This window comes from Pan troglodytes, chromosome 5 (assembly GCF_028858775.2).
Source record: "Pan troglodytes isolate AG18354 chromosome 5, NHGRI_mPanTro3-v2.0_pri, whole genome shotgun sequence".
NCBI classification, from domain to species: domain Eukaryota; kingdom Metazoa; phylum Chordata; class Mammalia; order Primates; family Hominidae; genus Pan; species Pan troglodytes.
In genome coordinates, this window is record NC_072403.2 from 35743362 (window position 1) to 35759182 (window position 15821).

Below are 15821 nucleotides of genomic sequence, written 5' to 3' on the forward strand. Positions count from 1 at the left end.
TAATCCCATGATGGCACTTGCTTTTTGGAGGATTTGGGCTACAAAATCATTTTCATCTGCACACCAGTGTCCTCTTATTCCAATTTGTAAAATCCTTTTGTTTATTCAACTTTTTCTACTTGCGTTGGCTCCATTTTGCTGGTATTTGTATTATGTTTTTGAGTTCGTCAATGTTTGTTGATTTAATCACTAAATTTGGGGGTAGTTTGTTATGCAGCAATGGATAACTAATGAAGCCCTCTTACATTTCCATTATTCTATACAGGTTACGTACATCTGCTTTATTTCCTTCCATTTTCATAATATTGGCCATACGTAGGGTTTCTAGTTTCTCAACGTCTATTCTTTTCTTTATTTTAGTTTCTTTTCTTTTTTGTTCCTTCCCTTTCTCCTTCCTTCTGTCCTCCCTCCCTCTCTTTCTTCTCTATTTCCATTCAACCTCTCGCCTTCCGTCCTTTTTACTCTGCTTTCCTTCTCTTTTCTTCCCCTTCCCCTTCCTTCTTTTCTTCTTTCACTCCTTCTTCTCTTCCTCCTTCTTTCCCTCCCTTCCTCCATTTTTTCCTTTTTATTATGAAAATTTCCTAACATATAAAATAACCCTATGTGATTGTGCTATAAGTAAGCATTTTCTGAATCTGTATGTCAAAAGTACAATGCCACGGTATATGAGAAACAAGTAAACAACAGAAAGTTATTGACAGAATCTAAATAAAAATGCCTGCTATAATTCTGCAGCCAAGACAGTGGCTTTCAACTCAATTCCTTCAACTCAGTGTTTTCAGAACACATCATCAACATCAAGTATTACACACTTATTTCAAAAGTTTAGGCCAGGCGTGGTGGTTCACGCCTGTAATCCCAGCACTTTGGGAGGCTGAGGTGGGTGGACCACCTGAGGTCAGGAGTTCAAGACCAGTCTGGCTAACATGGTAAAACCCCATTGTCGCAATCGGTTACTATAGGATATAATGAAGGGGGATGAACACAGAAATAAAGACAAAGACAAAAAGATCTGTTCTAAAAGAAGGGGTCGGGGGCTTCTTGCTTCTAGTGATTCCTTCTGGCAGCAAACTCAGTTTGTCAGTTTGCCAACATCCTGCTCTCATGAGAACAGTTTGCTGTTTGCTCATATAGCCTCCAGTGGTATACTGAGTTGATCATGACCCTCATTCTTTCGGCCTCCAATACCCCGACTCTACTAAAAATACAAAAATTAGCTGGGCGTGGTGGTGCATGCCTGTAATCCCAACTACTCGGGAGGCTGAGGCAGGAGAATTGCTTGAACTGGGAGGTGGAAGTTGCAATCAGCCAAGATAGCACCACTGCAGTTCAGCCTGGGCAACAGAGCAAGACTTCGTCTTAAAAATAAATAAATAAATAAATAAATAAGTTTAAGTTGGCACAATCACTTTGGAAATCATATTATTATTATCTAGTATGGTTAAAGGCCATACAACATATCATCCAACCATCCCACTCCTAATCATACACTCTGTGGGCTTTCTTGCCTATGTGCCCAGGAGACATGCACACTAATGTTTATGGCAAGAACTGGAATCAGCTACATATATATCAATAGAAAACTAGTGCAATTATGGTATAACCATAAAATGTAAACCTTCAGCAGTAAAAACGAATGAATGACAGCCTCCCACACCACAGATAACTCCTATATGTAATGTGCATCATGGGAAAATAAATGCAGTAGGAATTTGCTGTACTGGAAGCTTAAAAACCATCAAAACTAACTAATATTTGGATTGGGGATATATCTATACTTATTACACAAATCCTTAAAGAAACTCTATAATTTCTTTATAGATATTATGAAAACAGCAAGGTACTGGTACAAAAACAGGCACATAGACCAATGGAACAGAACAGAGAACTCAGAAATAAGACCACACATCTAAATAAAGGAATAATAATCACAAGACTCAGGATGGAGTCTCCTTTTGGGGGATGTGAATGGGCAGCAGCCCAGGGTAGTTTACAGGTTCTGTGTTTTACAACAGTGCTGGCTAAAGTCCAAACAACATATCATCCATTCCCTTTTAAAATGGAACTTTTAAAATAAATGTGTAATACTTGATGTTGATGATGTGTTCTGAAAACATTGAGTTGAAAGAATTGACTTAAATTCCTAATTCCTTAAACAGATTTTTTCAAAGTAAAATATGCTTGGTTTTTATAAAAATGAAAGAGAAAAGAATACCAAAGTTCATTGCAAGCATCCTTAACAAGAACTACTTACATTGGAACAAAACCACATAGAATTGTAAGGAGCCATGTGACAGAGAGGACCACGAGGCCATGAAAATGGCTTTGGCTACAAATAGGTCATTTGATCCTTGACTCACTGGCATCTCTGTAGATTTTCATGTATACAATCTTCAATCTGATGTGCAAGGTAATTCCATCTTGCAAAGGATTTGATGTTACATTCTACCACACATACCACTGAATTAAACTTTTACAGAATTGGAAATGCACATCATTGATCAAAATAAATGAAACAAGAAAAGAGTAGAAAGGAATAACCAGTGATGGAATAGCAATATGAATAGAAAACACAATAGGACTGCGAAAACAAAGAAACAAACAAAACCACTTCAGAAGCACCTGATGGCATGCTATTTAGAATCATAGTGGTGTCCAAATCACTTCTATCACATATCATTCAATAACACAACAAAAGATGTTAAGTGTATTATAGAATGCCGATCGAATAGCCAGTTATCAAAAAAACTAGTTTCTCAATTCGAGCTAACAATTTCGTGATACTGCATCAAACCGAAGTTATTGGCATGCTAGATGTGTTGACTGAAGTATGAGATTCACATCTTTGTAAATGAAAAGCAATCTGATTAAGCAATATTTTTCTAAGTGAAAGCAAGTTAATTAGAGAAAGAAACAAAGGATGGCTACTCCAGAGACAGAGCAGCACTTCTTTTTTTAAGTGTAGGCAAATGTTTTTTGGAAGACGATATTTCAATAAGAAAACTGGCACTAGGGGCATACTTCCCCTAAATTTGAGACATTTTAGACAAAACAAAGACTTATTTTCAAGGCATTATTTTTATAGCACTAAATTCTTGTAACTATTTGATCTAGTTATTCTATGTTCTCAACTGTGTTAACTCATTGAAGAGAACATTGCTGTTATTAAAGATATTGGCAAGAAAAACTCAGAGATACTGTTGTATCTCCTTTCTCTGCCTCAAACTGTTTTCCCCTCAACACCTAAGGCTCTGTGATGTCTCAAACTTTTAGTCATTAATTTAAAAAGTGAAGCTTATCATAGAATTAGAAAAAAACTATTTTAAAATTCATATGGATCCAAAAAAGAGCTCCTATAGCCAGAAGAATCCTAAGCAAAAAGAACAAAGCTGGAGACATGAGGCTACCTGACTTAAAACTATACTACAAGGCTATAGTAACTGAAACAGCAAGGTACTGGTACAAAAACAGGCACATAGACCAATGGAACAGAATAGAGAACTCAGAAATAAGACCACACATCTAAAACCCTGTGATCTTCAATGAGCCTGACAAAAATAAGCAATGGGCAAAGGATTCCCTATTTAACAAATGGTGCTGGGAGAACTGGCTAGCAATCTGCAGAAAATTGAAACTGGACTCCTTCCTTACACCTTGCCCAAAAATTAACTTAAGATGGATTAAAGACTTAAATGTAAATCCCAAAACTATAAAAACCCTGGAAGAAAATCTAGGCAATACCAATCAGGACATAGGGATGGGCAAAGATTTTATGATGAAAATGCCAAAAGCAACTGCCACAAAAGCAAAAATTGACAAATGGGATCTAATTAAACAAAAGAGCTTCTGTAGAGTGAACGAAACTATTATCAGAGTGAACAGACATCCTACAGAATGGGAGAAAATTTTTGCAGTCTGTCCACCTGACAAAGGTCTCATATTCAGAAGCTACAAAGAACTTAAGCAAATTTACACCAAAAAAAAAGCTTCATTAAAAAGTGGACAAAGGACCTAAACAGACACTTCTCAAAAGAAGACATACATGTGGCCAATAAACATAAGAAAAAAAGCTAAACATCACTGATCATTAGAAAAATGCAAATCAATACTACAATGAGATACCATCTCATGCCAGTCAGAATGGCAATTATTAAAAGTCAAGAAACAACAGATGCTGGCAAGGTTGCAGAGAAATAGGAAGGCTTTTACACTGTTGGTGGAAATGTAAATTGGTTCAACCATTGTGGAAGACAGTGTGGCAATTCCTCAAAGATTTAGAACCAGAAATACCATTTGACCCAGCAATCCCATTACAGGTTATATACCCAAAGGAATATAAATCATTCTATTATAAAGGTATATGCATGTGTATGTTCATTGCAGCACTATTCACAATAGCAAAGACATGGAATCAACCCAAATGCCCACCAATGAGGAACTGGATAAAGAAAATATGGTACATATACACCACGGAATATTATGCAACCATAAAAAGGAATGAGATCAAGTCCTTTGCAGAGATACGAATGAAGCTGGAAGCCATTATCCTCAGCAAACTCACACAGGAACAGAAAACCAAACACCGCATGTTCTCACTTATAATTGGGAACTGAGCAATGAGAATACATGGAAACAGGGAGAGGAAAAACACACAATGGGGCCTGTTCGGGGAGGGCAGTGATGGGGGGATCATTAGGAAAAATAGCTAATGAATGCCAGGGTTAACACCTAGGTGATGGGTTGATAGGTACAGCCAACCACCATGGCACATGATTACCTATGTAACAAACCTGCACATCCTGCACATGTACCCTGGAACTTAAAATTAAATTAAATTAAATTAAATTAAATTAAATTAAATTAAAAGATAAGCTTAAAGCATTAAAGAAAAATAATTAGATAAAAGAAGTCTTTGATTTACAAAATCCTGAAACAATAGTTTTAATTTTGCTTTTAACATATACGTAAGTCCTTTAGTACAGCTCTCTTTCAGAGGTGCAGCTTAATTCCCTCTCTTGAGTGTGGCTTGGACTTAATGATGCACTTCTGATATGGCCTATCTCTGTGTTCCCACCCAAATCTCATTTTGAATTGTCATGCGAATTCTAATCCCCACATATTGGCGGAGGGACTTCATGGGAGGTGATCGAATCATGGGGATGGTTCCCCCAAGCTGTGGAAGTCAGCGGTTGAACCTATTTTTCCTAATGCTCCCCTCAGCACTGCCCTCCCATAATAGGCTCCAGTGTGTGATGTTCCTCTCCCTGTGTCCATGTGTTCTCATTGCTCAGCTCCCAGTTATAAGTGAGAACATGTGGTGTTTGGTTTCCTGTTCCTGTGTTAGCTTGCTGAGGATAATGGCTTCCAGCTTCATCCATATCCCTGCAAAGGATTTGATCTCATTCCTTTTTATGGCTGCATAATATTCCATGGTGTATATGTACCATATAAGGGGATTTTCCCCACTTCACTCTGCATTTTTCTCTCCTGCCACCATGTGAAGAATGACATGTTTGCTTCCCCTTCTGCCATGATTGTAAGTTTCCTGGGGCAGCCTCCTCAGCCATGCACAACTGCGAGTCAACTAAACCTCTTGCCTTTATAAATTACCCAGTCTCAGGTATTTCTTTATAGCAGTGTGAGAACAGACTAATACAACTTCTAACTGATAGAGTAATGCTGACATAACAGTTTGTGACTCTGGGTGTAGAATGTGAAACTCACTATGGCTTCCACCTTCTCTCTCTCTGTCTCTGGGATCATGAGCTCTTGGGGACCCAGCTGCTGTGCCATAAGCAGCCCTGCAGGAAGGTCCATGTGGCTAAGAACTGAGGCCCCCTGGGACCAGACAGCAAGGAACTAGGCTTTTCCAACAGCCATGTGACTAAGCCATGTTTCACGTGAATCCCCAGCCCCAGTGAAGCCCTCAGACGATGCAGCCCTAGGCTGACAACTAGACTGCAACCTTGTGAGAGGCCCTGAGCCAGAAGCACTCAGGAAAACCGCTCCTGGATTCCTGACCATTAGAAACTGTGGGAGATGATGAATATTTGTTGTTTTGAGCTGCTAAGTTTTACATAATTTGTTACACAATAGTAAATAACTAATACATTTTCACAAGAGAGGATATATTATTACACGTTAATTTGCATTTGCTCTAAATTTATCATCATCATATTACTATTTTTGAGACAGGGTCTTGCTGTGTCACCCAGGCTGGAGTGCAGTGGCATGATCACCATGCACTGCAGTGTCGACCTCCTGGGCTCAAGGGATCCTCTGATCTCAGCCTCTTGAGTAGCTGGGACTATAGGCATGAATTAACATGCCTGGCTAATTTTCTAATTTTTTTGTAGAGATGGGGGTTTCACCATGTTGCCCAGGCTGATCTTGAACTTCTGGAGTCAAATCTGCCTTCCTCTGCCTTCAACAGTGCTAGGATTGCAGGCATGAGCCACCACACCTGGTCTAAATTAACTATAAGATATTAAACATGTAACTTAGTTTTAAAAGGAAAGGAGAAGTTCCACGGCTGAAGAGGATGTATTTTATTACTATTCACAATGATCACTTTACTTGAACTTCAATTTCCAACTGTGTCCAAATTAAACACAAAAGGAAGATCCAGCCCTTCCTGGGCTGATTCTATCATGGCTCCCAACAACCAGCTCCTGGTCATCCACCTTCCCCCAGTTATTCAACCAACTCTAATGTAGGTGCTGCTGTGAAGGGATTTAGCAGATATAATTAAGGGCCTCAATTAGTTGACTTTAGGCTGAGTTTACCCTGCTTGGACTGTCCTAATAAGGAGAGTCCTTGAAAGGACTGGGTTCTTCCTGAGCATAGAGATTCACAGTGTGAGAGGGATTCAGCATGAGGGGTTTCCTCCACTGTGGGCTTTCAAAATGAAGGGGCTGTGTAGGAAAGAACGCTGGTGGGCACCGTGCATTGAGTGCAGCCCTCCCTGTTCTCTACAGTGACAGCCAGTGAGGAACAGGGACCTCAGTCTTACAACTGCCAGAAACTGCATTCTGCCACCTCTGTATAAGCCTGAAGGAGGATTCAAAATGAAAACACAGGTTTAGGAAGACCGGAACAGAGATTCCATCTACATCATGCCCAGATTTCTGATTAAGAAACTATAAACAAATGGGTGTTATTTGGCCAGGCGTGGTAGTGCACACCTGTATCCTAACATTTGAGGAGCTGACACAGGAGGAACACTTGCAGCCAGGACTTTGAGACCAGCTAGGATAATATAGTGAGACACTCGTCTCTACATTTCTTTTTAATTAGCTGGGCATGGTGGCACTTGCCTGCAGTCCTAGCTACTCTGAAGACTGAGGTAGGAGGGTCCCTTGAGCCCAGGAATTTGAGGCTGCAGTGAGCCATGATCATGTGACTGCACTTCATCCTGGATGACAGAGGGAGACTCTGTCTCTAAAAATAAATCAATGAATACAATAAATGGGTGCTGTTTAAAGCCAATGTTTGTGACAATTTGTTACCCAGTCTTATAAAATTCATACACAGACTCAAAAGACTCCTGAAATGAACTGATGAATTGATACGCACACTAGTTACATAAAATAAAATCTTTTTTAACTTTTTCAGTGTTTTACATTTTATAATTTTCTGTGATGCAATTTAATACACTCATAATTCATTCATTCAGCCAAGAAAAAATAATTTAGTCCCTACAATGAACCAGGTATGCCCTCATATGTTCAAGTGCCTGACATTCTAGAAGCTTCACAAGAATGAGGTGGAGCCACTGGAGTGTTTTAGGTGGAGAAATGACACACTCTGACTCATAGTAGCAGGACCACTATAGAGAGAACACTCATGTAGCAGGTCATGGAACAGTGCTAGAGCCACAATTCAGGAGTGAGAGGGTGGTGGGGATTAAGGGGAGAAGAGGGCCTGAGGGATGAGAGGGATGGAGGGAAGGGCTGGAGGAGCAGGAGGTGAGGAAAAGGAGCAGAGGAAAAAATTCCAAAACAGCGGAACTCTTAGGTTTAAACACATTGTTTTATAGATTTTAATACATCCATCTACAGAGCCTCGCTGGGTGTTCTTTGCAGTTGGCCTTTAATATCTTATGTGGGTCTGCCTAGAAACTAATTTTTTTTATGTTAATCAGGTTTAAAAAATACTAAGTATTCCTAAAAAAATACACTCCACTCACATGTGGATACTTCCTAAAAACAGGCAGTGCATGAGCACTAGTGAGGGGCATTGTGACTGCACTGAACACTTACAACTGTGAGGTGAATAAAGTTTGTGCTGGCTCCTGGTTGCAACATATAGTAACATAGTGTGGTACTTTGTCTTGAGGAGATGTCCTGGACTCACACGGAAACTTAGGGCTACGGAATGAAGGTAAATTTAAAATAAAACAAGCGGGAGTCACAGATACATTGTCTGGGAAAGTGAAACTTAAGAGCTTTGTGAGTCCTGTTGTAATGCTTTTAGATGCATTTATATACCAACGGGCCAAAGTCACATTTTTTACCGATTAGATTCCTGATCATTCAGGGGTTACCAAGATTATGCTACCCACTATAGTTAATAAACAAAAAGCAAACTGGTCTCTATTCTATCTCATGCACTCAGGCACAACTTTTCCAGATTTAAGGGGGAAAAAAACCCCTGTCTTTACACCTACAATCCCAGGGCGAGCTCACTCTCTGGCACCAAGCTCCGTGGGGTGATTTTTCTTCTAGAAGAGTACAGGAGGACAGGCAAGGAGTGGGAGGCAGGGAGTCCAGTTCAGGGACAGGGATTCCGGGATGAAAAGTGAAGGGAGAGGGCCAGGGACCTTGCTGAGGGTTTCTCCCTGGTTTCTCAGACAGCTCCTGGGCCAAGACTCAGGGAGACACTGAGACAGAACGCTTGGCACAAGAGTAGCGGGGTCAGGGCGAAGTCCCAGGGCCTCAAGCGTGGCTCTCAGGGTCTCAGGCCCCACAGGCGGTGTATGGATTGGGGAGGCCCCGCGTTGGGGATTCTCTCCTCCTTCTCCTAACCTGTGTCGGGTCCTTCTTCCTGGATACTCACCGGGCGGCCCCAGTTCTCACTCCCATTAGGTGACAGGTTTTTAGAGAAGCCAATCAGCGTCGCCGCGGTCCTGGTTCTAAAGTCCTCGCTCACCCACCCGGACTCATTCTCCCCAGACGCCAAGGATGGTGGTCATGGCGCCCCGAACCCTCTTCCTGCTGCTCTCGGGGGCCCTGACCCTGACCGAGACCTGGGCGGGTGAGTGCGGGGTCAGGAGGGAAACGGCCCCTGCGCGGAGGAGGGAGGGGCCGGCCCGGCGGGGGCGCAGGACCCGGCAGCCGCGCCGGGAGGAGGGTCGGGCGGGTCTCAACCCCTCCTCGCCCCCAGGCTCCCACTCCATGAGGTATTTCAGCGCCGCCGTGTCCCGGCCCGGCCGCGGGGAGCCCCGCTTCATCGCCATGGGCTACGTGGACGACACGCAGTTCGTGTGGTTCGACAGCGACTCGGCGTGTCCGAGGATGGAGCCGCGGGCGCCGTGGGTGGAGCAGGAGGGGCCGGAGTATTGGGAAGAGGAGACACGGAACACCAAGGCCCACGCACAGACTGACAGAATAAACCTGCAGACCCTGCGCGGCTACTACAACCAGAGCGAGGCCAGTGAGTAACCCCGGCCCAGGGCGCAGATCACGACCCCCACCTCCATGCCCCACGGACGGCCCGGGTACTCCCGAGTCTCCGGGTCTGGGATCCACCCCGAGGCCGCGGGACCCGCCCAGACCCTCTACCTGGGAGAACCCCAGGCGCCTTTACCAAAATCCCTGCGGGTGGGTCCGGGCGAGGGCGAGGCTCGGTGGGCGGGGCTGACCGAGGGGGTGGGGCCAGGTTCTCACACCCTCCAGTGGATGATTGGCTGCGACCTGGGGTCCGACGGACGCCTCCTCCGCGGGTATGAACAGTATGCCTACGATGGCAAGGATTACCTCGCCCTGAACGAGGACCTGCGCTCCTGGACCGCAGCGGACACTGCGGCTCAGATCTCCAAGCGCAAGTGTGAGGCGGCCAATGCGGCTGAACAAAGGAGAGCCTACCTGGAGGGCACGTGCGTGGAGTGGCTCCACAGATACCTGGAGAACGGGAAGGAGATGCTGCAGCGCGCGGGTACCAGGGGCAGTGGGGCGCCTCCCTGATCTCCTGTAGACCTCCCAGCCTGGCCTAGCACAAGGAGAGGAGGAAAATGGGACCAACACTAGAATATCGCCCTCCCTCTGGTCCTGAGGGAGAGGAATCCTCCTGGGTTTCCAGATCCTGTACCAGAGAGTGATTCTGAGGGCCCGTCCTGCTCTCTGGGACAATTAAGGGATGAAGTCTCTGAGGGAGTGGAGTGGAAGACAATTCCTGGAAGACTGATCAGGGGTTCCCTTTGACCCCACAGCAGCCTTGGCACCAGGACTTTTCCCCTCAGGCCTTGTTCTCTGCCTCACACTCAATGTGTGTGGGGGTCTGACTCCAGCTCCTCTGAGTCCCTTGGCCTCCACTCAGGTCAGAACCGGAGGTCCCTGCTCCCACGCTCAGAGACTAGAACTTTCCAAGGAATAGGAGATTATCCCAGGTGCCCGTGTCCAGGCTGGTGTCTGGGTTCTGTGCTCCCTTCCCCACCCCAGGTATCTGGTTCATTCTTAGGATGGTCACATCCAGGTGCTGCTGGAGTGTCCCATGAGAGATGCAAAGTGCTTGAGTTTTCTGACTCTTCCTTTCAGACCCCCCCAAGACACACGTGACCCACCACCCTGTCTTTGACTATGAGGCCACCCTGAGGTGCTGGGCCCTGGGCTTCTACCCTGCGGAGATCATACTGACCTGGCAGCGGGATGGGGAGGACCAGACCCAGGACGTGGAGCTCGTGGAGACCAGGCCTGCAGGGGATGGAACCTTCCAGAAGTGGGCAGCTGTGGTGGTGCCTTCTGGAGAGGAGCAGAGATACACGTGCCATGTGCAGCATGAGGGGCTGCCGGAGCCCCTCATGCTGAGATGGAGTAAGGAGGGAGATGGAGGCATCATGTCTGTTAGGGAAAGCAGGAGCCTCTCTGAAGACCTTTAACAGGGTTGGTGGTGAGGCCTGGGGGTCAGAGACCCTCACCTTCACCTCCTTTCCCAGAGCAGTCTTCCCTGCCCACCATCCCCATCATGGGTATCGTTGCTGGCCTGGTTGTCCTTGCAGCTGTAGTCACTGGAGCTGCGGTCGCTGCTGTGCTGTGGAGGAAGAAGAGCTCAGGTAAGGAAGGGGTGACAAGTGGGGTCTGAGTTTTCTTGTCCCACTGGGGGTTTCAAGCCCCAGGTGGAAGTGTGCCCTGCCTGGTTACTGGGAAGCACCATCCACACTCATGGGCCTACCCAGCCTGGGCCCTGTGTGCCAGCACCTTCTCTTTTGTAAAGCACCTGTGACAATGAAGGACAGATTTATTACCTTGATGATTGTAGTGATGGGGACCTGATCCCAGTAATCACAGGTCAGGGGAAGGTCCCTGGCTAAGGACAGACCTTAGAAGGGCAGTTGGTCGAGGACCCACATCTGCTTTCCTTGTTTTTCCTGATCCCGCCCTGGGTCTGCAGTCACACATTTCTGGAAACTTCTCGAGGGTCCAAGACTAGGAGGTTCCTCTAGGACCTCATGGCCCTGCCACCTTTCTGGCCTCTCACAGGACGTTTTCTTCCCACAGATTGAAAAGGAGGGAGCTACTCTCAGGCTGCAAGTAAGTATGAAGGAGGCTGATCCCTGAGATCCTTGGGATCTTGTGTTTGGGAGCCCATGGGGGAGCTCACCCACCCCACAATTCCTCCTCTAGCCACATCTCCTGTGGTCTCTGACCAGGTGCTGTTTTTGTTCTACTCCAGGCAGTGACAGTGCCCAGGGCTCTAATGTGTCTCTCACAGCTTGTAAATGTGACACCCCGGGGGGCCTGATGTGTGTGGGTTGTTGAGGGGAACAGTGGACATAGCTGTGCTATGAGGTTTCTTTGACTTGAATGTATTGAGCATGTGATGGGCTGTTTAAAGTGTCACCCCTCACTGTGACTGATATGAATTTGTTCATGAATATTTTTCTGTAGTGTGAAACAGCTGCCCTGTGTGGGACTGAGTGGCAAGATTTGTTCATGCCTTCCCTTTGTGACTTCAAGAACCCTGACTTCTCTTTCCGCAGAGACCAGCCCACCCCTGTGTCCACCATGACCCTCTTCCTCATGCTGAACTGCATTCCTTCCCCAATCACCTTTCCTGTTCCAGAAAAGGGGCTGGGATGTCTCCGTCTCTGTCTCAAATTTGTGGTGCACTGAGCTATAACTTCTTACTTCTGTATTAAAATTAGAATCTGAGTATAAATTTACTTTTTCAAATTATTTCCAAGAGAGATTGATGGGTTAATTAAAGGAGAAGATTCCTGAAATTTGAGAGACAAAATAAATGGAAGACATGAGAACTTTCCACAGTACACGTGTTTCTTGTGCTGATTTGTTGCAGGAGAGGAGAGTAGATGGGGCTGTGCCCAGTGGGTGCTCAGGCCACCATGAACTTTATGTGGTCACTGCTCAGCTGGGTCATCTTTGCTGCTTCATTGTCCTTGGCCCTTCAGTAGAACCTTGTCCCACCAGGACCTGTGATCACATAGACTTGGATATCACCTAGGGTGGTCCCTACACGTAGAAGTTCCTGTGTTATCAGAAGAAAAATTTTCAGACCCCTACACCTCTTCCCCTCCTTCCAGGTCTCTTTCAATTGTATTTTCCATCTTTTTTTTTTTTTTTTTTTTTTTTTTGAGATGGAGTCTCACTCAGGCTGGAGTGCAGTGGTGCAATCTCGACTCATTGCAACCTCCACCTCCCGGGTTCAAGCAATTCTCCTGTCTCAGCCTCCCTAGTAACTGGGAGTACAGGCACATGCCACAATACCCAGCTAATTTTTTGTATTTTTAGTAAAGACGGGATTTCACCATGTTAGCCAGGATGGTCTTGATCTCCTGACCTTGTGATCTGCCCGTCTCTGCCTCCCAAAGTGCTGGGATTACAGGTGTAAGCCACCATGCCTGGCTTCCCCAACCTTCTTAAAGGAAGCAGATTCTGAAACTTCCCGAGAGGAGAGGTCCCAGAGTTTTTCATTGTAGTTTACTTTCTGTTGGAACTCCTCTTCTGCTCTCTCTCCTACTCTTCTTCCTGCCCTGAGTTGTAGTAATCCTATTGCTGGCTCCAAACCAAACTCATGGATTTGTAAAGCAGAGTCTAATTTAGATTCATATGTGGTTGGATAATTGGAGCCATAAGCCTTGGGTTATCATTCCTGAAGAGACAAATATGGTTGTGTGCTGCAGTGTGCAGGAGGATTGGTGTGGGAGGAGGGAGGGAGGGAGGACACAAAAGCAGCCCTGGTGAGAAAAGCACTGGTGCATTTATATCCACATGAGATAATATTGTTCCACAGCGGCTACAAAATGACATTTGGCCTGAGTCTACATTAATAAAGATATTGCCTTTAGAATAGGGGGGTGCACTACAGTAATCATCCATTCAAGTGGCATTTGTTGTCTGCTAGGTATTTGACTGTTTTTGCATTTAGAAAACATCATTAAAGTAAAAACAGAAAAATTTCTGGCCTTGTGGTGTATACATTCTAGATGCAAGCTTGTCCAACCTGCAGCTCTCGGGATGCATGTGGCCCAGGACAGCTTTAGAATGTGACGATTTTTTTGCTTATCTGTAGTGGCAGATATCATGAAAATTATCCATGCTTTTTTTTTCTTTTTTCTATTTTTTTCTGCTCATCAGCTGTCATTAGTGTATTTTTTGTGTGGCTCAAGACAATTCTTCTTCCTATGTGACCCAGGGAAGCCAAAAGATTGGACACCTCTGCAGGCAGATGATATAGTATAAGCAGAGTAGGAACAGAAAATGCTTGAGTTAGAAGGTGGCAAGTGCTGTGTGGCAGGTGATCCAGAGGGTGGGCTGTGGGTACAGGGAGGTGGCTGTTGTGCTGGGTGGTCAGCATGGGCCTTGTTGCAAATGTGACCTTGGAGTAAAGATTTGAGGGATGTGAGGAGTTGTCTACACGGATGTCTCAGAAAGTTCTTTTCAGGCAGGGAAACCTTCAGTGCAGATGCACTAGGGCAGGAAATTGTCTGTGTTCCCGGAAGGAGGAAGAGGCCAGAAGTGTTGAACAGAGAGAAACTGAAATGAAGTCAGAGGTGTGCCCAGAGCAGGTTGCCCTGGAGGGTGTGGGAAGGATGTTGACCTTTGCTCTGAATGACATGGGGAGTTAGAGGACAGTTTTGGAAAGTGGGACATGGTAGGACTTATCCTTTGAAAGCTTCTCTCTGGCTGCTGTGCTGAGAACAGAATTGAGAGGTGGGGGACTAGTGAGGCAGTGGGGAAAACAGTGGGAAAGGAGTGCAGTATTCCAGGATGGAGACGTCGCTTACCTTGACTGGGGTGTGAGCAGGGGAAATAGTGGGAAGTGATGGGATTCTGGATGAATTCACAGCACTTGCTAATGGATTTATCTGTGGTGTGAGAAAGAAGAATCAAGGACACCCACAGTATTGGACTGAGTGAGCAGAAGGGTGGAGCTGCTGTCAGTGGAGATGGGGAGACTCTGGCAGGAGCATACAGAGGAGAGGGCATTGCAGGCATCCAGTGGAGGTGACATCTACGAGGAATGAAGGTGAGGGGCCCAGATGCCTCTGCAGCTACAGATTCATCATCCAATCACTATCCTACTTCCACCACCCCTGTGTCTCAGAGCCAGAGCATTGATTCTCTCCTGTGCTGTGTGCACAGGTAGGTGAAAGTCAGGGAAGTTATGGTCTGCTGTGGGTTATAATAAGTCACAGATTATTGTGCTTTCTCAGATAATTAAAGAAATAATAAGAGAATTTGTAACTAGAACACTTACTGAGAAGACCACAATAATGCAAAGTTTTTTATTCATCTAAAGAAGGCAACAGAAGAAAAATAGTTGAGCAAGAAAGATAATATTAGAAGGCAGTAAATGAAAATGGACAGACTTAAACCCAACGAGGTCAACAATGACATTAAACGTAATGGACTTAGACACTCCAATTACAAGACAAATAGTGCAGAGGGATAAAAATAAATAAGTAAATAAATAAATAACCGTAGGCTATTTACAAAAGCCATAATTTCAGTAGAAGGTACAGAAAAGTTGAAAGTAAAAAGATAGAAAAGAAATACCAGACAAACATTCATGAAAGACCACATGGAGATGCCGTTTAGAAAAATTACAGCACATGAGTCTCCTGAGACATAGAGTACATGTAGACAGCTCACAGTGTCTTTTTCCTTTTTTTCAGAGACAGGGTCTGTTGCCCAGGTTGAAATGCAATGGTGATATCAGACCTTACTGTAACCTCAAACTCCTGGGCTGAAGCAATTCTCCTGCCTCAGCCTTCTGAGTAGCTAGGACGAGAAGCCTGTGCCGCCACACCTGGCTATAATGTCTCATTTTCTCATTTGCTGTGGTGTGAACAAGGAAACAATACCATGCCATGTATTTGACTTGCAGCAGGTACACAACAAATGTCAGGTGAATGAAGAAATAAAACCACTTAGTAATCCAAGCCATATCCACATTTACATTTTACAGGTGAGGAGCAACATCCCAGACAAGTAAAGTAAAATAAATTGATTTACATCATCCAGAGCAGAATCGAGAACACATTCCCTGTGCTAAAGGAATCAGAGCTCTACTAGGGGTCATAGCAGATATCATGCAAGTCACATATGTTAATTACTAGAACTGGAGTTGATACATTTTGAGAT

At 44.9% G+C, this 15821-nt stretch overlaps 1 protein-coding gene across 3 annotated transcripts; it reads left to right on the forward strand.

Annotated features, from left to right (window-relative positions):
* Window positions 1-8283: 8283 nt before the first annotated feature.
* Window positions 8284-12484, forward strand: PATR-G (MHC class Ib). 3 transcript variants are annotated; one of them, XM_016954739.4, is made up of 8 exons: window positions 8284-8382; window positions 9174-9255; window positions 9385-9654; window positions 9880-10155; window positions 10755-11030; window positions 11153-11269; window positions 11715-11747; window positions 12105-12484. In XM_016954739.4, exons 1-7 carry the CDS (start codon window positions 8377-8379, stop codon window positions 11717-11719), a joined length of 1032 nt encoding a protein of 343 aa, XP_016810228.2. In that variant the 5' UTR covers window positions 8284-8376; the 3' UTR covers window positions 11720-11747; window positions 12105-12484.
* Window positions 12485-15821: the final 3337 nt, after the last annotated feature.

Excerpts from the sequence above, each read along its gene's own strand:
- PATR-G (XM_016954739.4), top strand. Across the intron at positions 9,256-9,384 it reads CCTGACCGAGACCTGGGCGG|GCTCCCACTCCATGAGGTAT; the intron begins GTGAGTGCGGGG and ends CCTCGCCCCCAG. Across the intron at positions 10,156-10,754 it reads GGAGATGCTGCAGCGCGCGG|ACCCCCCCAAGACACACGTG; the intron begins GTACCAGGGGCA and ends TCTTCCTTTCAG.